Below are 27,224 nucleotides of genomic sequence, written 5' to 3'. Positions count from 1 at the left end.
CTCGTGCACTGTCCATGATCAGTAATCGGTGGAGATGTACCATCAGCAGGAAGAGGGATCCGGGCTTTTGGAAATCACCCTTTGAGGGGACATCAACCAAAACAACTGGGATTGTGAACCCAAAATGTCGGTGCAAGGCCAGATCTGTAAACCTTGGTGACAGGACATGGGAGGCGGGAGATCCCAACATGGGATATTAGTCCAGGACCCGAACCCTGCACATCCACAGCCAGCTGACACAACATTCCGAAATATGTTAAAATTCCTCATCACCTTTCGGGCTCACACTGTTAATGAAGGCATTTCCAAGCTTTCCTTAGAAATGTTGACATCAGATTTAAGGAAACTAACATGTTGGTAAATTCCATTCATGCGTTTTTACCCTAACCTGTTCACCGAGAGAAAGGGGGGGGGGGGGGTGGGGGTTGTCAGAAACTTGTCTACCCTGCTAGTCCGTGGGCCTAAAGAGAAAATGCGTTTGGTCACTCCCAACACTGGCTCTGAGGGGAGACTCAACTCGGCCTCGTTCTTTTCACATAACTATTCATAGATCAATGATTTGCTTCGGGTCTGGGGCTGTTTTTTTTTAAAGTCAGCGATATTAAACTGCTGGTTTTGCTGTTTTAAATACCAGATTATAAACAACCCATTCGGAACAGGAGGGATCCACCTGGGCCCTTCGAGCCGGATTCGCCATTCAACACCCGATTGTAAACTTCCGCCTCCCCCTCAGTAACCTGACACAAGTGATCAAGTCCTGAGGTGTGTGAAGAATGAATGAGCATGGGGGAAAATTTCTGTTTGGTTTCAACCGCTAACTTACAAAGGAATGTTACTACTTTATAAAGGGGACGTTCTGTAATGAAAGCACAGCATCTGTGAATGTCCCCTGGGATACTGTCAAACTGTTTGTTCCCCCCATTGCCAACACAACCCCTCAGACCCTTGGTTTAGACTCTGAGGTGCCCATTTCATTTCTAAAGACACACTCTTCCTGTTCTTTTAGTTTACTGTGGTAGCCGATACCATTTCTGGTAAAGTTGTGATATTAGCACAACAAGCTTGTTTTCTGTGGTCAGTGGGAGATAATGTTTATCCCTGGTGCCCTCGAATATTCCATCGTAGGGTGTTTGTGTAGGAAAATAATCGGAGGAAAGTAAATGAAAAAATGAAAATCGCTTATTGTCACAAGTAGGCTTCAAATGAAGTTACTGTGAAAAGCCCCTAGTCGCCCCATTCCAGCGCCTGTTCGGGGAGGCTGATACGAGAATCGAACCGTGCTGCTGGCCTGCCTTGGTCTGCTTTCAAAGCCAGCGATTTAGCCCTGTGCTAAACAGCCAATGCGGCTTAATATGGGTTGATCTACCCAGGGGTGGTAGCAATTTGCTCCCCCCGAACGATTGCAAATAACGTTCTGCCTAGCAGGCTGTTTTCGTCCATAGTGGCGGAACTTTGGAAACTTGCGATTGCAGAAAATCTGAAATTAAAATCAAAAAGTGCTTGGGGGAGGGGGGGTGAATTGAGTATTGGTGCCAAGAGAACCCCCCAAGCTGATTCCCCCTCTCATATTCGACCCCGGAACCTCAGCCCGGTTTTACTCTCCACAGATGCTGTCAGACCATTTTGAACCTTAACCTTGGCCTGGCGCATCTGACGGTGACAGTGGACTTATTTTAGAGGAAGGTCCTCTGCACTGTGTCTGCTTGAGGGTGAACGCGCGTTTCCACAAAGAGCAGCCGTGTCCATTTCCTTCAGTGTGACCTATGTTTGCCCCCTCAGTATTCACTCAATATTTGACAAACATTCCCTCCCCCCCCCCCCCCCCCCCCGGGCTCTGCTCACAGTTGTCCAGCAGGATGGATTCCTGAACTGTTCATTGTGCGTCTCCTTTCACACTCACTGGAACGTGTCTCACTACGTGCACAATCTCAAATAAAATGCCCTTTTTTTTTGGCGGGGTAAGATATCCGACAGCCTCACAAGAAGCAAGTTCAAAGTGTGGATGAGGGAGATGCAGATTCTAGCTGCCTGCAAAACACCTGGAGGAGTGAAACTGTTTTGAACAACAACAACAAACAAATCACAACAACGGTGGACACCAGGCCACGGATAATTATACGTATTTTAATATATTTAAATATTCAGTAAACAAACACAGTCGGGAACATACATTTGGAACCACTATATAAAAGCTAACAGTTAAGAAAATAGGTTGTGTAGAAAAAGAGATTGCATTTAATTTAAGAGCCAATCGTCAGCTTCACACGGGTGGGTGTAAGGGGGGGGGGGGGGGGGGGGGGAAGAGGAGCAGAAACAGGGAAATAAACTTAAAATCTCCGCTCGCGGCTTGTGTTGGAATGAACATTAAAAAAAAAATCCATGTCTATGTTTCTGTAAAATGAAAATCGGTTTGAAATATACAAAAACTCAACGTCTAAACTTACTGAACCAAACAGACGCAAACAGCCAGAAATAGATAACGAAAGAAGACAACATTATCACGATAACTTTTTTTTAATAAATAAAACGAATAAATTATAAAATGTATTCATTTAACAATCAATACATATTTTCAGACAGTAAAATTATATGCAACAAACCCATTTCAGGGGGAAAAAATGTGGAAAGCTTTGAAAAAATTAAGGCATTTTATACACGGTCATACCGAAAGATTCGGGTCAGTAATCCAAGGCATTTGTGGCTAATCTAAATGAATGTTCTAATTTCTGCTTTACATCAGAAATCTCAAGTGTCCAGCGTAACACCAAAGCTACATTAAAGCTGTTATTGTTTTGACTGCAGTCAGTCTGTGAGATGAAGGTTTTGCAGAAAGGCGTCGGTAGCATTTTTAAAAAAGCAACAAAAGTCGGTGTATTTTTGTGTGCGGCTATGTTGCAACGTTCTGCTCAGAAAGGCACGGTTTGTCACCCCTCTCTCGCCCTTTTCTCCCCCTAGCAGGCGGGTCGCACTGGCATTTGGAGGAGAATCACTTGCCTGTTTTCTGATGGGTGGCATTTGTTGATGTGCCGGGTGAGTCCGGGGGAGCTGTAGAACGTGGCCGGGCAATATTTGCATGGGAACACCTCGGAGGCGTGGAGGCGGAGGTGGCGCTCCAGGCTGGCTTTGCTGGAGAAGCTCTCGCCGCAGAGCTGGCAGAGGTGGTACTCGGAGCTGGCATTGGAACTCTGGCCGGGCTTCTCGCCGGGGAACGGGGGGTAGGAGGGGGGCGCGTCCCCGGGGTTTGCCTTGCGCTCCTCCCTCGGGTTGACCTGGTGGGCCAGCAGGTGCTTCCGCAGGTAAGCCTGGCGCTTGAACTTCTTGGCGCACTGGTAACACTCGTAGAGCCCGTCTTCCGATCCCGACTCGGACAGAGCCGAGCCGGGGCTGGGGGTGTCTCTCTCGGCGCCCGGTATCTCCTTGGGCTCCCCGGAGGCGGCTTTGCTGCTGGAGGCGGCGCCCAGGCTCTGCCCCCGCGGTTTGTGCCACCGGCGGTGCGATGCCAGGTTAGCCGGGCAGCTGAACACCTTGTCGCACTCGGGGCAGCGATATTCCACGCGGACGATGCGGGAGCACTTGTGCTGGGCCAGGGAGAAGGGGTCGATATACTCCTCCTTACACAGCTGGCAGATAAACTCACCCAGGGGTCTGCCCCCGGCCCCGCCGGAGCTAGACCTGGGCTTGGGCTCCACCGGCCCCTCCTTAATCTTCAAGCCCAGCACCGGCGAGGTGGTCACCTCGTCCTCGAAGTTGAGTTTCCTGATGGCTTTGGTCTTCTTGGCGGCCGGGGTTTTGATGTGGTGAGGGTGAGGGGAACTCCTGCGCTCGCTCTGGCTCTCCGAAGCTGCGGCTCTGCCTCCTGCTGCCCCCGGCGGGACCGGACAGACGCGGGCCGAGGGCAGCTTGCCCGGGGCCGGGGCGAATAGGATGTGGTCCAGGGCGGTGAAGGCGGCCGGGTTGGGGAAGGACTCGGCGCTCAGCGGCGAGCCCAGGTTGACGCTCCGCTGGCCCTGCTCCCGGCTCACCGGCCGCACCGGGCTCGACACCGGCGGCTCCGGGTAAACCAAGGGGGCGGCGGCTCCGGCTGCCGGGCCGGGAGACAGGCTGCTCGGTACCGGGAACCCCTCAGCCCCGGGCTCCAGCTCCGCAGCATCTTCACAGCGGATCCGGTAGGACACGGGAGTCGATTTCCTGCTTCTCTTCACCAGGAATCCTCTTGGCATCTTTGGAGGCGGGAGGTGGAGGGAGGCTGAGAATAACAAGGCACTTTCCTTGCAGAAATAATCAATGCAAAATACACAAGTGCAATTCAGAGAACCAGCAGCCTGGGGGTCGCCTGCAGCTCCCTGTTTCTCGGTTAGATGTGGGGTGATGGCCGGTGAGTGAGAGGCATCTCCCCTGCCTCCTACCCCTACTGCCGGCCTCTGTCTCTCCCCCTGCCGCGGCTGCCGGCCTCTGTCTCTCCCCCTGCCCCCGCTCCGCTCCCTATAAAGCCCCGGCCGCTCCCAGTCTGCTCGCCCAGCTGGCCGAGCGGCCTCCCAGCCAACCACAGGCGCCAAACACTGGAGCCCGGCCAATTGGAAAGCCGAGTCTTTATCTCCGTCTCTCCCTGTCTTCCCTCCACCCCCCCTCCACCAAACACACACACACTCACCCCGGACCCCCTCAACCAAACACACACACACACACTCACCCCGGACCCCCTCAACCAAACACACACACACACACACACACTCACCCCTGACCCCCCTCCACCAAACACACACACACATTCACCCCAGACCCCCTGCACCAAACACACACACACACAGACCCCTGACCCCCCCCCCCACACACATACACACCAGACCCCTGACCCCCCTCCACCAAACACACACACACACTCACCCCAGACCCCCTGCACCAAACACACACACACACACACCCCTGACCCCCCACACACACTAGACCCCTGACCCCCCCCCCACACACATACACACCAGGCCCCTGACACACACACACACATACCCCGCCACCCACCAGACCCCTGACCCCCCACACACATACCCCCACCCACCAGACCCCTGACCCCTCCACACACACACACACACATGCCCCCACACACCAGAGCCCTGACACCCCCCCCCCCAATCCACACACATACCCCCCACACACCCCAAACATACACCAGAGCCCTGCCTCCCCCACACACCCCTCACAGCCACAACCGTCTCCCCTCTTGAGCTGAAAAGGGGTTCAAACACAGACAGAGAAAGACACACACAGATAGAGATATAGAAACAGTCGCACTCGCTCACACACAACGAGATAGAGACACTGACAGATAGGCACAGAGACAGACACGGAGATAGAGACACTGACCAAGACAGAGATAGAGTCACTGGCAGACAGGCACAAAGACAGACACAGAGATGGAGACAGTGAGTGGAGATTACCAGCTCCCCTTCCTCGTCCCTCACATAAATCACTGAAAGGTCGAAGCGGCTCCCTCACATTAAAACTTAACCCAATGTATTTACCCCCTCAAATACATTACAGTATTGACAGGCCCGCAGTGAATTCTATACCCTGCTTAGAATATATCCCCCTCCTCTGTTTAAAGAGGAGCGCTATCGCAAGTCTTGTTATATCCATGGTCCCACTCGGGATGTGTTTGTCTCAAACGCCCCAAACCATCTCGTTCCCATCAGGCGAGTCGTCCCTAAAAGTTCACCCGTGCCCGCGGTCTCTCTGCTCACACAATTATTTTGAAGTAACGATGCCGGCTTCCTCGGGATACCCTCCTGACCGGCGGCTCAAGGGAGAATCTGAGACCCACATTGAGAGCGGATCCCTGCAAAGGACACATTAGAGATTGCTGCAACTTTAAACATGGACCAAGAGCTCTCCATCCTTATGTATCCTCGTCAACATTTCAACTTGCATCATTGTAACTGGAACCTGGGTTAAATTTCAGTCATTATTCTGAATGATTGATTATTTTTCAGTAAAATTATTGCTCTGAAACTGATTCCAATTGGGGCTTGTATCCCACAGCACTGTCCCACACAGACACACACCCTCCCCACAGACACACACCCTACCATCCCCCCCCACAGGCAAACACACTCTCCCCTCACACTCACACCCTCCCCACAGACACAGACACACACCCTCCCCACAGACACACACCCTCCCCACACACACCCTCACACACCCTACCATCCCCCCCACAGGCACACACACACTCCCCTCACACTCACACCCTCCCCACAGACACACTCTCCCCACACACACACTCCCGAATCACAAACTCACTCGCCACACACTCACACACTGCCCTCACACTCACACCCTCCCCACACATACTTACACACATCCTCCTCACACTTACACACACCCTCCCCACACACCCTCCTCATACTTACACACACACCCCCCACACACCCTCCTCATACTTACGCACACCCTCGCCACGCATGCTTACACACACCCTCCCCACACACCCTCCTCATACTTACACACACCCTCCCCACACACCCTCCTCATACTTACACACACCCTCCCCACACACCCTCCTCATACTTACACACACATGCTTACACACACCCTCCCCACACACCCTCCTCATACTTACACACACCCTCCCCACACACCCTCCTCATACTTACACACACCCTCCCCACACACCCTCCTCATACTTACACACACATGCTTACACACACCCTCCCCACACACCCTCCTCACACTTACACACCTCTCCACACACACCCTTCTCACTTACACACACGCTCCCCACACTTACACACCTACCCATACACGCTTACACACACCCTCCCCACACATACTTACATACACCCTCCTCACACTTACACACCTACCCACGCACCCTTCTCACTTACACACACCCTCCCCACACTTACACACCTACCCACACACGCTTACACACACCCTCCCCACACATACTTACATACACCCTCCTCACACTTACACACCCTTCTCACTTACACACTCCCTCCACACCCATACTTACACACATCCTCACACACCCTCCCATACTCACACCCTCCTCACACTTACACACACCCTCCCCACACATCCTCCTCACATACACCCTCCTCACACACACTCACACCATCCCACAGACATACACACACATGCTCACATACACGCACGCATCCAATCACACATACACAAACGCTTACACACTCAAATACACACCCACACGCATGCATACTCACAAACGCTCACACACACACGGAGACGCACAGGCTCACACACCCAAGATTTAAATCTTCAGGTAAATATTATTTATGTGATGTAAGCGATGCGGGGCCGGGCAGGGTAGAGGGCGAGCAGATGTGGCCTGTCTTTGGGCATGTGTTGGTCGGTTTGAATGTGTGTGTTCGCCCCTTTGGTCGCTGCCACACGTCCGGCTCCTCCTCTCTCGGCCCCGACACGCGTCGCCTCTTTGTGAGGCTCCAGCGGGGGGGCCGGATCTCTGCCAACTGGACCCGTCCATCAGTCATCAGCAACCCAGGGTAACCACACACTTCGGCACAGAGAGAGAGGGAGGGAGAAAGAAGGAGGCTGATGTCTGCAAGGGAGCACACACACAAAACAAAAAAAAAACAGCTCCCCCCACCCCCGCCCCGGGCTTTGTGAATGAAATTAACCTCTGTCCATTTCAACATGAACCTAAACAATAGAGGCTGGGACGGCGCTGCCGCTGCACTGCATCCTCGAAGGAAGTCACCTCAATCCTTCAGCTGTTAAAGAGCCAAACTCACCCGACTAACATGTGTGTGGGGGGGGGGGGGGGGGGGGGGTGCAACAACTTTTGGTGTGTTGTGCAGAGTAGTTGTGGAGGGAGGACTGTCAAATATTTCCACCTTAATGAGCTGTGATTTTTAAACCCCTTCCCACTTTGTCTCAGTCATTCTCACGGGCCACCCCCGTGTTTAGTGGGCAACCCGCCTCGGACCCTGCCAAAAGAGGGAGTGTGGAGGGAAAGGTTGGCGCCTCTTTCGTTCCACTGAAAGGGAAGCAAGTTTATTTTCTGAGGTGTGCCCCCCCCCCCCCCCCCCCCCCCCCCCCCATCCCACGACAACCCTCTGCTCACTCATAATGAGATCGCACTTTCAATCTGTGAGCATTTCATTTCAATCAGCATTCTGAAGCAGCCTCCTTTTTACACTCCAGCATATCGGAATCGTTAACCTGTGCTCACAATGGCTCCTATTTTGTTTGGCCAAATAAAACACATTTAATAATCCTCCACTCAGCCAAGCGCTCCTGCCAAAGAAAGAAGAAAAAAAATACTGGGGAGTGAGGGAGGAGCGATGCATAAAATATGTGGAGATGTGTCTCTTTTGTTGTGCTAAATAATTGAGTGTGCGGTGCGCGTGTGTCTCCCGGGTTGTTTTGGCTGGCCCCAGTCTGTTGACACGAATGGCTTTTATCTCGCCTCCTGAGCGGGAGATTGGAGAGCACGCGAGCAGCACGCCCAGGACTGGCCTATTGTGCGGCACATTAGCATAAAGCTGCTGGACAAATTAAGATAATTACACAGCAAATCCCAATCTTGCAGGGATTTATGCTGTGTATGTGCTTGGGGTGGGGGTGGGGGTGGCGGAAATAAAACATTACTTCTTCAGGGACGAGAGGTGACATTGTCGAATTTCATGTCCAGTGGACAACTGGACAGGGAACGTTTGTATCTGATTAAATCCTGTAAATAATCAGCTCCCCCCCCCCCCCCCCCCTCAACCACCACCACCTGAATTTAATAAAAGTGAGATGGATGCAGATGAAATAATCACGAATTGTCTCGTTTCATTTCGGATGTTGACACTTTTAAACCTCGATGTTGATGTTTCACTTGACGTGTTTCTGTTGTGAAAGTAGCGCCCAGTCAAATAAATCCCCCTTTTTCTGGTTTCTCCTCTTTGACACTTTATAAACGTTAGGTACAATTTCTCACTGGACATCAAACTCCTTGAGTTAGGTGGCCACACGCGGAAGCGCCATTCTTACAGGGAGCAAGTCTTTACAAAAGAAATACGAGCCGACTTTAAAATTCTAACGAATTGCATACTTTCAGCGACAATGCAGCAATCTTTCTTCCAGGAAATCTCCAGCTCGATCTCCTGTTTTCCCTGGTTGGGACCCGGTGTCAAAATACAAAATGTTCCCCTCGGGGGTGGTTGCAGAATATTTGATTTGATTAAAATATTAGGTAAGAGATCAAATCTCTGGATCTTGGGTGAACCCTTTGCAACTTGAACAGCGTGTACATTACAATGCTGTCCACACTGTGGACAATGTTCATATCAGGTACAAAAGATTTGGAGCGCCAACAGTCAAAATTCAGTTAAGCAGTTAAAAGATGATAGATTTGAGAATGAAATGGGATGAGAGACCCCGGCGTGTGTAATTTATATCATTCGATGCAATTTATACCTTTCAATTCCCACTCCGGTTTTCAAATGAAGTTTTGAATCAGAGTTTATTCCCTCTTCCATATCCAGGATTATGGGTTAATACTTGTTGATCAGATTCACTCTGAAATTGAACAATACTTGAACCCAAACATCTCTCCGGAGTACACCCGCATTCTCCAGACCATCAGAAGGGTTTTTTAAAATCCTTCCGTTAGGAAGGGGATTGTGATTTACTCCAGGGTTTATTATTGGCCGGGGACTTGTGCTAAATGCCCTGCTTGGTGTGTGAGGCGGCTCCATTGCACACATGGGCTCATTTACATACAGCTGCAGGTTGCTATGTGGCTTAAGGCTCCTTGCTAAAGTACACACCCGGACTTGCCTGATCAGAGAACTAGCCGTGTGCAGACAACCCAGCCACAGAGAGAGATAAAAATCACGCGGCTTGAAGGGCCACACACCGATTCCAGCAGCAAGATTTACATCTGCCGGAGACCTTTACACATTCATCACCCGTGTCATTGCCGAAGTGTGTTAGCGTGTGTGATTGTAATATATATATATACACACACACGCAGTATTGGTCTAATACACGTGTACACATACCTCACACTTCTCCCACTTGAAAGCGAAACGTTATTTTGTTGGGAATGTTATTTATTTGGCCTGAATGATATTGTGGACGATATGTATGTGAGGCTCTGCTTGTCCGGGATGGAACTCCACCCGGAGTCCGGGCTGTGGTGTCAGGCCACTGGAATGCGGAGCAGGCTGTGGTATTTGGCAGGTAATGCCGTAGGGCCACCGAAAGGGCAGTGCCAACCCACCCTGCCCTGCCCAAGGAGTCACAGGAAAAGCAGAACATTTTAAAACAGGATAATTTCCCAAACTGGCAAATGTTACTAACGCCGGACACTCTCCCCCACCCACTCAACTCCCCCGACCTGTTAATAAAACTTCATGTGTCAACTTTAATGAATCCTCCATCTCCTAACCGTTTCAGCTTTAATAAACTAATGCGATTGATTTGAAGTCCCGGGGGTGTCCGCACAAATATTGTTAGAACCCCCCGCCCCCACCCTGTCAGTGAAACGTGGAGCCGGTCCTGCCGCTTGGAATGCAGAGATGGGAAACATGTCACTGACGGTATAGTAAATAGCCAGTGAAAAATAAAGGATTGGATCCGTAAATAATGACTGCCCCTGGGTATTTCTATGTTTCTATTACATTTGTACATGCACTGCGGTTTTTTTTAAATCAATGGTGCTTAACTTAAGGAAGGCGGTGGGTTAGCCCTGCTACCTCACAGCGCCGAGATCCCAGGTTCGATCCCAGCTCTGGGTCACTGTCCGTGTGGAGTTTGCACATTCTCCCGGTGTCTGCGTGGGTTTCGCCCCCACAACCGAAAAGATGTGCAGTATAGGTGGATTGGCCATGCTAAATTGCCCCTTAATTGGAAAAAATAATTGGGTAATCTAAATTTATTTTAAAAACGTAAGGAAGGTGAAAGGGTTCGGATGTAGTCTGTGAACGAATTGAATTGTTGGGGACTTTTTATTCGTTGTAACGGTTTCATTAACCAGCAGTAATATGGAGCCGCGGATCTTTTCCTGGATAAACTTTCCAGCATACCCTCTCGTTCAGTTTTAGGCAGAAATTTCAGCAGGGCTGGGCTGGGGCATAAGTCCGCCAAAGAACAGGTCCCTAATTTGTTGTTTGTTTGGGCTCATTGTCAGGGATGTTGGACTGTTGCAACTTTACAACTGGACTGTCAGTGAATGCTGGCGCTTGGGGCAAACGTTACAGAATGACGCACGCTTTTCATTCCAGAGGGAGAAAAAAAATCACATTGTTTTCTTTATTACATTTGTTTCAGAAAAAAGCTACACTCAGGTAAATATTTCAAAGGAAACAATGTTGGAGGGAACTTGATTTGCCCATCAGCCTATTATAGTGCGCCATCTTCTGGGTGACTGCAGCAATAGCGCGTGACTACGTGATTGGACATCATTCATTCATAATCAGGATACGCTTTCTGGTTTAGCAAGATTTTTTTTAAAAGTGCAGCCCTCTCCCACTTGTTGATGTCTAAACAATACCAGGCCATGCGAACATGGGGAGGTGGTAACGGTTGTAGCTCAGGTAGTTTAGCTGGCTTCTTTCTATCAACCTCTGGTAACCGTCCTTTCGAAATTGCTCTTCCAAAAATGTCTTTGTATTCCCCGGCACCAAGGACTCCCCTTCTGCTATCTGACGAATCAGCTCTTCGATAGGCTCAGCGACATTCGCCTTTGGGTAAAGAGAAAATAAAATTGACCATCGTGCTCAAGGAACGCCGAGTGGCGAGTCTAACCGTGTTGCTGCAAATGTCCAACACCGCTATTGTGCTTATTCAAAGGAAAAACATGGTAATAAGCCCTACAGATATTATTCCTAAAGCCCCATTTCCAGATTTACTGGATGAAAATTTTCCTCAACAAAATCCAAAATTCAAGTTAAACCCTTAAGGAGGGAACCCACAGATTCATTTTTTAAAAACGTATTTTATTCAAACTTGTATCAAAGTAGGTTACAGCAAATAAACACCCAGGAAAACATTCTTCCCAGCAATCAACTATAAAGTTTGTACAGATTTATCTCCTTTTTCACCCCACCCCACCCCCTCCCCAACCCCCACCCCCCTGCGACGAACAGCTCCTCAAACACGGTCACAAATATCCCCCACCTTTTCTCAAACTCCCAAGCTGAGCCCCTTAACACATGCTTTATCTTCTCTAACTGCAAGGAGTCATACAGGTCACCCAACCATGCTGCTACCCCCGGTGGCGATGCCGACCGCCACTCCAGCAAAATTTGTCGCCATGCAATCAGAGCGGCGAAGGCCATGACATCGGCCTTCCTCCTCTCCATGAGCTCCGGCTTCTCTGAAACTCCAAATATCGCCACCAAAGGGTTCGGGTCCACTCCCTCCTCCACTATCCTGGCTAAGACTGCGAACACTCCCACCCAGAATCTGCCCAATTTTGCACAACCCTAAAACATGTGCGCGTGATTCGCTGGCCCCACCCACACCTTACACTCATCTGCTACCTCCTGAAAGAACCCACACATTCTCGCCCGAGTCATATGCACCCTGTGCACCACCTTAAACTGTATCAGGCTCACCCCTGCACATGAGGAGGTCCCATTTACCCTTCGCAGTGCCTCACTCCATTCTCCCCAATTGATCTCCATTCACAACTCTGCTTCCCATTTCTCCTTGATCTTCACCACCCACTCGCTTCCTTGCTCACCCAGCCACTTATACATATCCCCAATTCTTCCCTCCCCTTCCACATCCGGAAGCAGCATTCGCTCCAGCAGGGTGTATCCTGGCAATCTAGGGAACCCCTTCCAGACCTTTCGTGTGAAGTCCCTAACCTGTAGATACCTGAACTCACTACCCCTCGGCAGTTCTACCCTCTCCCTTAGCTCCTCCAGACTGGCGAACCCTTCCTCCAAATACAAATCCCTCACCTTGACCAGCCCCACTTCCCTCCGCCTCTTGTATACACTATCCATCCCCCCCCACCCCCCCCCGGCTCAAACCCATGATTCTCACACAACAGCGTTAGCACCAACATCCCTTCCACCCTATAATGCCTCCTCAGCTGATTCCATATCTTCACCGTGGACTGCACCACTGGGCTCCCTGAATACCTACTCGGAGCCATTGGCAATGCTGCCATCACCATAGCCCTCAAACTAGACTCCTTACAAGATTCCTTCTCCATCCTAACCCACTCTACCCCTTCTCCTTCCCACCACCGCCGCACCTTGTCCATATTTGCCGCTCAATAATAATGAAGCAAGTTTGGCAACGCCAACCCCCGCTGCTGGGAACTGACAGATTCATACAGGACACCCCAAAGTCGTATGCACACGGATCTATGCCACAAATAGCAAATGAGAGGAATAGCTAGTTGTGATATTGATTGAGGAATAAATATTGGCCAGGACACACACTCTCCTCTCCAGATGGTGCCTGGATTGCATTTACAGACAGCTGAACAGGCAAAGGACATGGAGCCTTGGCCTCAAGAGAGAGAAAACATACATTTCCATTGTACCTTCCATGCCCTCGGAATGTTCCAAAACATTATCTCAGCCTGAATATGGCATTTACAACTTTGCTATGATGCTGCTTTACTATTCCAATGAATTGTTAGCCTATTATGTGCTCCTGGTCTTTGAACCCATAGCCTTCTGGTTTAGCAGTGAGTGCAATTACTTTTATTTGATAAAGCTCCTTGTGATGTGCTGATGTGAGGCCAGGAGTAAGAGTTTTACTGTTTTAGTGATGCTATTTAAATGCAGGTTGCTGTGGTTGATCCACTGAGACAAACTGATAATGTCCCAACAACCCAAAACCTTCACCTTCAATACAGGTCAAATGGCGGCACAATGGCTCAATCACCTCCCACCGAAAGTGCAGGAAATGCCCCTTTGGAATAAACAGATGCCCTTCATTTATTTTCAGTGAAAGTTTGAATAATTTTGGATGCCACATCTAGCACGTCAAGCAACATTATAACAAAAACAAGTTGTATTTGTAAATTGCCATTACTGTAGCAGTGTCACCCCAAGGCCCTTCACACAAGCATTATCCGACAATATTTGATAATACGCTACATAAAGAGATATTAGGACAGGTGACCAGACTTAGTCAAGGAAGTAGGTTTTACTGAGTAGCTTAACGCAGGAGAGATGTAAAGAGTGGACAGGTTTAGAAAGGGAATTCCATAGATTAGGGCCTTGCCAACCGAAGACATGATGCCAATGACAGAACAATGGAAATCCAGGGATGTGCAAGTGGCCAGAACTGGAGGAGTGCAAATACCTAAGAGGCTTTTAAGGCTGGAGGAGTCTATAATAATAATAATCTTTATTGTCACAAGTAGGCTTACATTAACACGGCAATCAAGTTACTGTGAAAAGCCGCTAGTCACCACATTCCGGCGCCTGTTCGGGTACACAGAGGGAGAATTCAGAATATGCAATTCACCTAAGAGCATGTCTTTCGGGACTTGTGGGAGGAAACCGGAGCACCTGGAGGAAACCTACGCAGACACAGGGAGAACGTGCAGACTCCACAGAGACAGTGACCCAAGCCAGGAATTGAACCTGGGACCCTGGAGCTGTGAAGCAACAGTGCTAACCATGCCACCCGCAGGGACAGGGATGAGAAAGAACACGGAGGGACTTACATACAAGGATGATAATTTTTAAATCATGGCATTGCCGTGCTGGGAGCCAATGCAGGGTTAATGAGAACTGGGATGATCAGTGAATAAGACAGGGAATAGCAACTATTGCAGGAAATTCCTTGGTTACGACAACAGATAGAAGTGGACCAGGTGAGTGCTGGCACATACAGCTAGACAACTGAGAAAGATTGGATGGCCTTCTGTGTAAAAAAGGCTGCAGGCAGATTGAGAAGAATGAGGAGGAATAGTTCACCATGCTTATAGAACTTGAACAAAAATTGTCTTCTTCATTTACAAACTGGCTAGCATTACAACATCATTCAATGACTACGCAGGTAAATAGGTGGGGCACGAGTCCCGTGCTGGGCCGGAGAATCACCGCAACCGTGCCACGATGCCCCGACGCCGGCGCGCGATTCTCCGAGGTGCGGAGAATCGGTGCCATTTGCGCCGGTGCATTTGGCGCGGCGCCGGCCGTGGGCCGCTGGAATTGGCGGGGCCGCCAATTCTCCGGCCCAAATGGGCCGAGCGGCCGCGTGAATCCGACAGAGTCCCGCCGGCGCCGTTCACCCTGGTCGCTGCTGGCCTGTGGGGAGGGGGGCTCCGTCACGGGGGGGGGGGGGGGCCTCCGTTGGGGTGTGACCCGTGATCGGAGCCCTACGATTGGCGGACCGGCCTCTTGCCCCCCGGGCCTACTTTCTGGTGCGGCCAGCCTCTGAACACCGATGCCATGTTGAGTAGGGGCCAGCGGACTAAAGAAGTCCCCTGCGCATGCGCAGGTTGGCGCGGCCCAACTGCGCATGTGCAGGTTGGCATGGTGCCCATTTGGCACCGGGAAAGGAGGCTGGAGTGGCATGAACCGCTCCAGCGCCGTGCTGGCCCCCTGTGAGGGCCAGAATCGGTCGTGCCTGGGCCCGGTTCGCGAACACTTGGGCTCCATATTGGAGAATCGCCCCTGTGATTTATAACTACAGCAATACTTGGCATAGAATATTAAAAGCTGTAAAAAATCATAACATCAAGGAAGTAAAATGCAAGGCTTCTTTTCTCTCAGAGACTAACAAGAGGGCTGAGTGCTTCCTATAATGCATTTGAATACATGGGTCATGTCCCTTAACCAAACATACAGTCCCATAAGATGTCAGACAATCAATAGGTATTTTATAACAACTATTAGTACTATCTTAGTTAATTAAGAGAATAATCTTTAATGATAATGGTTTGTCATACTGCATTCAAATATATTTTGGGATAATGTGGCACTCCATCATCTGGTCACTTACTACTCTAAAGTGAATTCATTATCTATGTAGGTCAGGGAAGAGAAAGATGAACCTTTTAAGATGTCATTGAGGATACAAATTTATCCTGTGTTTACAATTTTAATATATTTTTGTATGTGAAGCTGTATTGAGACAACATATAATAATTGCTTATTGTCACAAGTAGGCTTCAATGAAGTTACTGTGAAAAGCCCCTAGTCGCCACACTCCAGTGCCTGTTCGGTGAGGCCTGTGCAGGAATTGAACCCTCGCTGCTGGCCTTGTTCTGCATTACAAGCCAGCTGATTAGCCCACAATGCTAAACCAGCCCCTGGTTATCTTTTCAACAGTTCTAATTAAGTGCATTACAAAAGATTAGCAACTTTAATTTTTACTGTGTGCCAAATCTCCATGAAAATATACCATACAAAGCAGAGAATGCTTGAAATACTCAATAGGCTCGGCAGCATCTGCAGTGGGTGATCTGAAACTTTAATAATGGTTCAGATTTTGTGGTCAGTGACAAAGCAATGACTCACAAAAACCTAACATTCTCGGTGGCATACATCTCACTTTTCCTGATGTTAAGAACAAAGAACAAAAAACAATACAGCACAGGAAAGGCCCTTTGGCCCTCCAATTTGTGCCGATCATGGTACCTGACTAAACTAAAACTGTATGCACTTATGGAGTCTATCATCTTCCATTCTCACCCTATTCATTTTTTGTGTCGATGTCCCTTAAATGCCCCTATCCTATCTGCTCCCATCACCTCCCCAGGCAGCGCATTCCATACATTTACCACCCTCTGTGCAAATAACTTGCCTCGCACATCTGTTCTAAACTTTTCCCCATGCATTTTAAACCTATGTCCCCTAGTACTTGACTCTCCTACCCTAGGAAAGAGCATCTGACTATCACTCTGTTCATGCCACTCATAATCTTGTAGACCTCTATCAGATCGCCTCTCAACCTCCATCGTTCCAGTGAGAACAAACCGAGTTTATCTAACCTCTCCTCATGCCCTCCATACCAGGCAACATCCTAGTAAACCACTCCTGTACCCTCTCCAAAACATCGACATCCTTCTGGTAGAGTGGTGACCAGAATTGTACACAATATTCCAAATGAGGCCTAAGATCCGTACAGCTGCAACATGACTTGCCAATTTTTATATTCAATGCCCCGACCGATGAAGGCCAACATGCCGTATGCCTTCTTGACCACCTTATCCACATGTGTTGCCACTTTCAGTGATCGTTGGACATGCACGTCCAGATCTCTCTGCCTGTCAATACTCGCAAGAGTTCTACCATTTACTGTGTAATTCCTACATGCATTGGACCTTCCAAAGTGCATTACCTCACATTTGTCCGGATTAAACTCCATCTGCCATTTCTCCATCCAAGACTCCAACCAGTTTATAAGTTGCTGTATCCTCTGACAATCCTCTTCACTATCCACAACTCTACCAATTTTTGTGTCGTCTGCAAACTTACTAATCAGACCAGCTACATTTCTTCCGAATCATTTATATATACTATGAACAACAAAGGTACCAGAACTGATCCCTGTGGAACGCCGCTAGTCACAGCCTTCCATTCAGAAAAGCACCCTTCTACTGCTACCCTCTGTCTTCTGTGCCCAAGCCACTTCTGTATCCAATTTGCCAGCTCTCCTCTGATCCCATGAGACTTCACATTTTGTACCAGCCTACCATGAAGTATCTTGTCAAAGGCTTTACTGAAGTCCATGTATACAACATCGACTGCATTTCCCTCATCTATCATCTTTGTCACTTCCTCGAAAAACTCGATCAAATTAGTGAGGCTCGACCTCCCCTTCATAAAACCATGCTGTCCATCACTAATAAGTCCATTTGTTTCCAAATGTGAGTAAATCCTGTCTCTAAGAATCTTTTTCAATAATTTCCCTACCACTGATGTAAAGCTCACCAGCCTATAATTTCCTAGATTATCCCTGCTGCCCTTCTTAAACAATGGAACAACATTGGCTACTCTCCAGTCTTCTGGAACTTCACCAGTAGCCAATGAAGATACCAAGATTACTGTTAAGGACCCTGCAATTTCCTCCCTTGCCTCCCTCAGTATTCTGGGATGGATCCCGTCAGGCCCTGGGGACTTATCTACTTTAATGCTTTTTAAGTTACCCAACACCTCCTCCTTATTAATATCAACTTGACTCAGAATATCTGCACACTCTACCCTATACTCCTCATCCACCAAGTCCTTCTCTGTGGTGAATACTGAGGCAAAGTATTCATTTAGTATCTCGCCCATTTCCTCTGGTTCCATACATAGATTCCCTCCAATATCTTTGAATGGACCAACCCTTTCTTTGGCTACCCTCTTGCTCTTTACATATGTATAAAACGCTTTAGGATTTTGCTTAATCCTAACAACAATCCTAAATGCCAACGACATGTCATGACCCCTTTTAGCCTTCCTAACTCATACCTTAAGTTCCTTCCTACTTTCTTTATATTCGTCAAGGGCTTCATCTTTCCTAAGCCTTTTAGACCTTACAAATGCTTCCTTTTTATTTTTGACAAGGTTCATAAATTCCCTTGTTATCCATGGTTCCCTATACGTGCCGCCCTTATCTTTCATCCTCACAGGAACATGCCGGTCCTGAATTCTAATCAATTGACATGTGAAAGCCTCCCACATGTTGGATGTTGATTTTCCCTCAAACAGCCTTGCCCAGTCAACACTCTCCAGATCTTGCCTAATGCTGTTGTAATTAGCCTTCCCCCAGTCTAACACCTTCACCTGAGGACCACTCTTGTCAGTAACGATAAGCAGATTAAAACTTACAAAATTATGGTCACTGTTCCTAAAATGATTTCCTACTGAATCTTCGATCACCTGGCCGGGCTCATTCCCCAGCACCAGGTCTAATATGGCCCCTTCCCGAGTTGGGCTATTTACATATTGTTGCAAGAAACTCTCCTGGACGCTCCTTACAAATTCTGCTCCATCCATGACTCTAGCAGTAAGTGTGTCCCAGTCAATATAGGGAAAGTTAAAATCACCCACCACAACAACCCTATTATTTATGCATATTTCGAAGATCTGTCTGCATACCAGCTCCTCCATCTCCCGCTGGCTGTTAGGAGGTCTGTGTAGTAAACCCCCAGCATTGTGACAGCACCCTTCCTATTCCTGACCTCTACCCAGATTGCCTCGCTGCCTGAACCCTCCAAGGTATCCTCCCTCAGCACAGCTGTGATACTCCTCAACCAATAATGTAATTCCCCCACCACTTTTGCATCCCTCTATCCTGCCTGAAGCATCTAAATCCTGGAATGTTTAGTTGCCAATCCTGTCCCTCTTTCAGCCAAGTTTCTGTAATAGTAACAACATCATAATTCCACATACTAATCCAAGCTCTAAGTTCATCTGTTTTACCTGAAATACTCCTCGCATTGAAACTAATGCACTTTAGCGCACCAGCCCCGCTGTGCTGAACAACCACTCCCTGCCTGCTCTTCCTCTTAATCTTATTGGCCTTAGTATGTAGCTCTCCCTCAGTTATTTCTCCTGCTACTTTTATTTCTTTTTAAAGAAAAAACCCAAAAGAAAACTGTTAAAGAGAGAGGGAGGGGTATATATACTATTTTCTCTCTTTTTACACTCGCTCCCAGCAAAAGTAAGCCCATCTGAGAGGAGTTGCATAAAAGCGGGGAGGAGAAAAAATAATTAAGGAATAAATAAATAAAATAAAGGGGTAAAGGAAAGAGGGGAGGGGGAAATAAAATAAATAAATAAATAAATAAATAAAATAAAAATAGGGTACGGAAAAGGGGGGAAAAGAAAAACAAGGGGAGAAGAAAAGATGAAAGGGAAGGGGGAGAAAAAAATGCCAGAAGGGAGCCAAGGGAAAGGGGGCATCAGAAGCAGACGGGACAAAGGGCAAGCCAGCTCAGGCGAACGAATCAGCACACAAAGCGGCGGGACGGATGTATCGCCGCATCAAAAAAAGCTGGACAGACAGGTACCCTCTCCCCTGGGGTTAGAGGGGGGGCGTGAATTGGAAGGCAGCCTTTGCCGAGGTGGTGAGGGAGCAGCTGCAGGCAATCAAGGCAGAGTTGAAAGTGGATGCAGAGGCCGCAGTACAGGCAGCAGTGGCCAGGGCTATGTCAGGGGTGCAGCAGGCTCTGACCAGATTGGAGGAGAAAGTGGATGCCCAAGGGGAGAAACTGGAAGCCCATGAGGCAACCATTAAAGAGCTGGAGAAAGCAGCGACCGACATGAGCGACCGGGTCACGGCCCTGGAGAGGGAAGTGGCGAGACTGGGTGCAACACAGGGGAGCCTGAAGGGCAGGGTAGACGACCAGGAAAACAGCTCGAGAAGGCAAAATGTTAGGATAGTGGGCCTGCCAGAGGGGATCGAGGGCAGAAACCCCACAGCATACGTGGCTGGGATGCTGGGCACCTTAGTGGGGAGGGACACTTTTCCCACCCCACCGGAAATGGACAGAGCTCATCGGTCGCTGCGCCCGAAGCCCAAGGCAGGGGAACAACCGAGAGCAGTCATAGCCAAACTGCACCGGTACCGGGATAGGGAGACAATCCTGCGCTGGGCCAAGGAAAATAGAGCCTGCAAATGGGAAGGGCACGCCATCCGAGTCGACGAGGATCTTGGAGCGGACATAACTAAGAGACGGGCTGAGTTCAACAGTGCGAAAGCAGCTCTCTACAAGAGCAAAGTGCGTTTTGGTATGCTGTACCCAGCAAAACTCTGGGTCACATACCAAAACAAGGAATATTTATTTACAGCCCCTGCTGAGGCGAATAGGTTCGTCGAGGAGCACGGGCTGGAAAAACGCCAGGCGAGGTAGGGACGAGGGGCCCATGGCAAGGAGAAACAACACGCCGATGGGGGGGGGGGGGGCGAGGCAAAGCCAGCCCCCTCCCCCTGGCAGGAACACCCAGAACAAAAAACAACCCACTGCCCAAGGGACCGCTCCAGGTGGGAGGCCAGGCCCCAGCACGAGGGAACGGGAGTATTGGAGAAGGGAGAGCAGGCGAGAGGGGCGCAGGGTAAGGTGGAGGAGGAGCGGGCAGAAAACCGTAGAGGCCAGGCAGAGGAGAAGCGGGACAGCAACCTCCAAGAGGGGAGCCACTGTACTAGCAGGAAAGCTAGCGACGGGAGCACGCAACAAAGCAGGGCCGCAGCGCACCCCCAACAGGGGGGAAGGCGCCAGGCAGGGGAGGGGGGGATCACCCATCAAAGTCGGGAGAGCAAATGGGGACAGGAATAGGGGATAGAGGGGCAAAGGAGGGGTATACAGGGGAGGGGGGAAAAGGGAGAGAGCGCGGGGGGGGGGGGGGGGGGGGGGGGGGCACTCAGGGTGCGAGAGACCAGGGAGGGGAAATGCAGGGACAAAGGGACAAAAGAGGCCAGAAAAGGAACAGGGCCACAAAGTGCCACAACCAAGGGCTCAAAACAGGGAACCGCTGCAAGCACCCACCCAGTACGGTCTGTGGGTGAAGGGGGCCCCCGGAGTGCAGGGGACTACCCGCGTGGCGGACACACAGTGGACGGCCATGGCGGGTGCCCCCGGGACAAGGGGAAACCCCGGAGCGCAGAGACCCGACCGCATGGGGAGAGCAGTGATAGTGGCCATCCTGGACGGCCCCCTAACAAAGGGAAACCCCAGAGGGCAGGGGCGCGTCCACCGGACAAATATGGTTAATCCCATAGGAACGAGGGGGCAGAAGCCCCCCACCAGGATAATCACCTGGAACGTAAGGGGACTTAATGGCCCAGTGAAGAGATCTAGAGTCCTCACCCACCTCAGAAACATGAGGGCCGACATAGTCTTCCTCCAAGAGACGCACCTGAGGGAGCAGGACCAACTGCGGGTAAGAAAGGGCTGGGTGGGACAAACCTACCATTCCTGTTATGGGACAAGGGCCAGGGGGGTGGCGATCCTGATCGGCAAGAGGACAAGGTTTAGGGCGACAAAGACGGTTACAGACCCAGGGGGGCGGTATGTCATGGTCAGCGGGGCCCTGGATGGGGCGGCGGTAGTTCTAGTCAACGTGTACGCGCCCAACTGGGACGACACGAGCTTCATCCAAAAGACCATGGCAGAAATCCCGGACATAGCGATGCACCGACTAATCATGGGGGGGGACTTCAACTGTGTACAGGATCCAAAGACGGACAGATCAAACCCCAAAACGGAGAAAACCTCAAGCATGGCAAGGGAACTCAGTCACTATATGGAGCAGATGGGAGCAGTGGACCCCTGGAGATTCGCCCACTCGGGGGAGAAATAATTTTCCTTCTTCTCCCCAGTACACAACGTGTACACCAGAATTGACTTCTTTGTGGTGGGGAAAACGGTGCTTCCAGGGATAGACAAGGTGGAATACTCCGCAATTGTGATATCAGACCACGCCCCACACTAAATGGACGTGCGGCTGGAGACGGGAAGGGCCCAGCGCCCCACATGGAAGTTGGACGGTGCCTTACTAGCTGACAAGGCCTTCAGCGAAAGGATAGCGCGGGCCATAGCGGAGTACCCGGAGAACAACCAAAACGGGGATGTCTCATCCTCCACGTTCTGGGAAGCGCTTAAGGCCGTACTAAGAGGGGAAATCATTGCCTTCAAAGCGCAAAGAGATAGGGAGGAAATGGTGGCTAGGCAGAAGCTGGTCGACTCCATACTGGAGGTAGACCGTAAATACTCCGAGGCCCCGACCGTAGAGCTCCTGGCGGAGAGAAAAGAATTACAAAGGAACTTTGACCTGCTCTCCACCAGGAAAGCAGTACACCAACTCCGCCAGGCACGCGGGGCCCTGTACGAACACGGAGACAAAGCCAGCCGCCTGTTGGCACACCAGCTGAGAAAGCAGGCAGCCAGCAGAGAAATTGCGCAAATCAGAGGTACCAGAGGCATGTGGGAAACAGAACCAGAGAGAATTAACGAAACCTTCAAGGCCTTCTACCAAGAGCTGCACACCTCAGAGCCCCCAACGGGGAAGGCTGGGATGAACCGGTTTCTTGATGGACTGGACATACCAGTCGTGGGAGAGGGCAGAAAACGGGATCTGGAAGCACCACTAGCACTGGAAGAGATCATGGACAGCATTAGCTCCATGCAGACGGGGAAGGTGCTGGGACCGGACGGATTCCCGGCGGACTTCTACAAAAAATTTGCGACAGCGCTGGCCCCGCACCTGCGGGAGATGTTCAAAGACTCGCTAGCTAAGGGCACACTGCCACCCACGTTAGCACAGGCCTCAATCTCGCTGATACCTAAGAAAGACAAAGACCCAACGGAATGTGGGTCATACAGACCCATATCTCTGCTGAATGCAGACGCCAAAATACTGGCCAAAATCCTAGCCAAAAGGCTAGAAGACTGTGTACCTGAGGTGGTCACAGAGGACCAGACGGGCTTCGTCAAAGGTAGACAGCTTACCGCGAACATCAGGTGCCTGCTGAACGTGATAATGACCCCCTCCGGGGAGAGAACACAAGAGGTGATCGTCTCCCTGGACGCAGAAAAGGCCTTTGACAGAGTCGAATGGAAATACCTCATAGAGGTACTGGAGCGGTTCGGGCTTGGAACAGGGTTCACCGCTTGGGTAAAGCTCCTATACAACATTCCCATGGCGAGTGTACGGACCAACAATACCAACTCCCAATACTTCCAGCTGCACAGGGGCACCAGACAAGAATGCCCACTGTCCCCGCTGCTGTTCGCACTAGCAATCGAACCGCTAGCAATCGCGCTCAGGGCAGCAAAAAATTGGAGGGGGATCCGAAGGGGAGGTAGAGAGCACAGAGTCTCACTCTATGCGGATGATCTGCTCCTCTATATCTCGGACCCACAAAGCAGCATGGACGGAATCATCGCGCTCCTGAAAGAGTTTGGAGCCTTCTCGGGCTACAAACTCAACATGAGCAAAAGTGAGATCTTCCCAGTACACCCGCAAGGAGTGGGGGCAGCACTAAAGGGGCTGCCGTTCAAACAAGCCCGACACAAATTCCGCTACCTGGGGATCCAAATAGGCCATGACTGGAAAGGGATCCACAAATGGAACCTCACCAGCCTGACGGAGGAAGTTAAAAAGGACCTGCAAAGATGGAACACACTCCCACTCTCCCTCGCGGGGAGAGTCCAGACGATCAAAATGAACGTACTGCCCAGGTTCCTCTTCCTGTTTAGATCCATTCCGATCTACATCCCCAAGGCCTTTTTCAAAGCGCTGGACAAACTTATCATGGCGTTCGTATGGGGGGGGGTAAAAATGCTAGGATCCCAAAGAAGGTCCTACAAAAAACAAAATCCAGGGGTGGGCTAGCCCTCCCGAATCTACAATTCTACCACTGGGCGGCAACAGCCGAGCGAGTAAGGGGATGGATCCAGGAGCCAGAAGCCGAGTGGGTGCGTGCGGAGGAAACCTCCTGCATGGGGACCTCCCTCCGGGCCCTCGCCATGGCAGCACTCCCATCCCCACCCAAAAAACACTCCAGCAGCCCAGTGGTGACAGCCACCCTCCAATTCTGGAACCAACTGCGGCAGCAATTTGGCCTGACCAAAATGTCGGACAAGGCTCCCATCTGCAACAACCATAGGTTCACACCAGCACTGACTGATGCCACCTTCAAAAGGTGGAGGCAGGACAGGGGGGACACTGACAGTCAGGGACCTATACACGGACGACAGGATCGCAACACTGGACGAACTGACAGAGAAATTTCAGCTAGCTGGGGGGAACGAGCTACGGTACCTGCAGCTCAAAAACTTCCTACGAAAGGAGACAAGGACATACCCACAACCGCCACGACAGATACTACTGGAAGACCTACTGGACGCAAGTATCCTAGAGAAAGGGAACTGTAGCGACATGTATGACCGACTGGTAGAAAGGGACGACACCGTACTGGACGCAACAAGAAGGAAATGGGAGGACGACCTGGGGATGGAGATAGGGTGGGGACTCTGGAGCGAAGCACTGCATAGGGTCAACTCCACCTCCACGTGCGCAAGGCTCAGCCTGACGCAACTAAAAGTGGTACATAGAGCCCACTTAACGAGAAACCGTATGAGTAGGTTCTTCCCGGAGGTGGAGGACAGATGTGAACGGTGCCAAAGAGGCCCGGCCAACCACGCCCACATGTTCTGGTCTTGCCCCAGACTTGTGGAGTTCTGGACAGCCTTCTTCGAGGCTATGTCCAAAGTGGTGGGGGTGAGGGTGGAGCCATGCCCGATAGTGGCGGTCTTCGGGGTTTCAGACCAGCCAGATCTATTCCTGGGGAGGAGGGCGGACGCCCTTGCCTTTGCCTCCCTGATCGCCCGCCGTAGAATCCTGTTTGGCTGGCGGTCAGCAGCACCGCCCAGAGCTGCAGACTGGCTGTCCGACCTCTCGGAATCTCTCCAAATGGAGAAAATCAAATTTGCCATCCGAGGGTCAGACGACGGCTTCCATAGAACGTGGGAGCCATTCATGCAATTGTTCCGGGACCTGTTTGTGGCCAACGTACAATAGGAAGAATAGTCGGGTGGCCAAGAATCAGGGGAAAATGGACGGGAATCGGGGGAAGGTAGCTGAGGGGGGGGGTTACGGGTTCGTTATGGGGGTTTGATGGCAAGCTAAGGCCCAAAACCAAACTATAAATAAATGCCTATAAACATGTGCCTCGGCCATATTGGGGAATGTAAAATATGTATGCCGGCTAAAGGGGGCGGCCACAATTGTTGTTATGAAGATGCTTACCTGTAAATATACATGTTAAATTTTTGTGTTTTCTTTTTTTCTCTCTAATAATTTGTAATTTGTCATATATAAAATATGAAAACTCAATAAAAAACATTTATTAAAAAAAGTTATTTCTCCTGCTGACTACTGCTCTGGTTCCCACCCCCGTGACATACTAAGCAGTTCAATCTGTTTCTCTGCCTTCCACTTTTCTCCTTATTAGCTTTTGTTTCTAGCTACCCTCTGACTGCTTCATTGGTTCCCACCCCCCGCCACATTAGTTTAAACCATCCCCAACAGGGCTAGCAAACAACCACCCTAGGACATTGGTTCCAGTCCTGCCCAGGTGTAGGCCATCCAATTTGTAATGGTCCCACCTCTCCCAGAGCTGGTTCCAAAGTCCCAAAAATCTGAATCCCTCCCTCCTGCACCATCTCTCAAGCCACGCATTCATCCTGTCATAGAATTTATCATAGAATTTACAGTGCAGAAGGAGGCCATTCGGCCCATCGAGTCTGCACCGGCTCTTGGGAAGAGCACCCTACCCAAGGTCAACACCTCCACCCTATCCCCATAACCCGGTAACCCCACCCAACACTAAGGGCAATTTTGGACACTAAGGGCAATTTATCATGGCCAATCCACCTAACCTGCACATCTTTGGACAGTGGGAGGAAACCGGAGCACCCGGAGGAAACCCATGCACACACGGGGAGGATGTGCAGACTCCGCACAGACAGTGACCCAAGCTGGAATCGAACCTTGGACCCTGGAGCTGTGAAGCAATTGTGCTATCCACAATGCTACCGTGCTGCCCCTCTATCCTATCATTCCTACTCTGACTAGCACGTGGCACTGGTGGCAATCCCGAGATTACTACCTTTGAGTTTCTACTTTTTAATTTATCTCCTAACTCCCTAAATTCAGCATGTAGGACTCCATCCCATTTTTTACCTATATCGTTGGTTCCTATATGCGCCATGACAGCTGGCTGTTCACCCTTCCCCTTTAGAATGTCCTGCAACCGTTCTGAGACATCCAGACCCTTGCACCCGGGAGGCAACATATCTTCCTGGAGTCTCGTTTGCATCTGCAGAAACACCTGTCTACTACCCTTACAATCGAATCCCTTATCACTATAGCTCTACCACTCTTTTTCCTGCCGTTCTGAGCAGCACAGCCAGCCACAGTGCCATGAACCTGGCTACTGCTGCCTTCCCCTGGTGAGCCATTTCCCCAAACAGTATCCAAAACGGTATACCTCTTTTGGAAGGAAATGACCGCAGGGGACCCTGCACTGCTTTCCTACTCTTCCTCTGTCTGATGGTCACCCATTTCCTATCTCCCTCAGTACTCTTTATCTGCGGTGCGACCAACTCGCTAAATGTGCAATCCACAATTTCCTCAGCATAATGGATACTCCAAAGTGAGTCCATCCGCAGCTCCACAACCGTCAAGCGGTCTAACAGGAGCTGCAGCTGGATATACTTATTGCACGTGAAGGAGCCAGGGACAGTGGACAAGTCCCTGAACTCCCATATCGCACAAGAGGAA

At 50.3% G+C, this 27,224-nt stretch overlaps 2 protein-coding genes across 4 annotated transcripts in view; both read right to left on the bottom strand.

Annotated features, from left to right (window-relative positions):
- Positions 1–2,104: 2,104 nt before the first annotated feature.
- insm1a (insulinoma-associated 1a) lies at positions 2,105–4,443 on the bottom strand. The gene has a single exon (XM_038805979.1). The coding sequence runs from the start codon at positions 4,218–4,220 to the stop codon at positions 2,952–2,954; it is 1,269 nt and encodes a 422-aa protein (XP_038661907.1). The 5' UTR covers positions 4,221–4,443; the 3' UTR covers positions 2,105–2,951.
- A 6,807-nt stretch (positions 4,444–11,250) lies between these two features.
- Positions 11,251–27,224, bottom strand: part of cfap61 (cilia and flagella associated protein 61) — a 490,576-nt gene continuing 474,602 nt past the window's right edge. For all 3 annotated transcript variants that reach the window (XM_038805956.1, XM_038805965.1, XM_038805971.1), the window contains exon 26: positions 11,251–11,708. In XM_038805956.1, coding sequence (XP_038661884.1) covers positions 11,508–11,708 — 201 coding nt within the window. In that variant the 3' untranslated portion in view covers positions 11,251–11,507. The remainder of the gene's footprint in view (positions 11,709–27,224) is intronic.

The sequence above is a fragment of the Scyliorhinus canicula genome, chromosome 1, assembly GCF_902713615.1.
Source record: "Scyliorhinus canicula chromosome 1, sScyCan1.1, whole genome shotgun sequence".
NCBI classification, from domain to species: Eukaryota; Metazoa; Chordata; class Chondrichthyes; order Carcharhiniformes; family Scyliorhinidae; genus Scyliorhinus; species Scyliorhinus canicula.
The sequence above is the reverse complement of the archived record's forward strand: the minus strand, read 5'-3'. Positions and strand labels throughout refer to the sequence as shown.

What these genes read in the sequence shown, in the direction of transcription:
- insm1a (XM_038805979.1), bottom strand. Translation starts at nt 4,220, where the DNA reads ATGCCAAGAGGATTCCTGGTGAAGAGAAGCAGGAAATCGACTCCCGTG.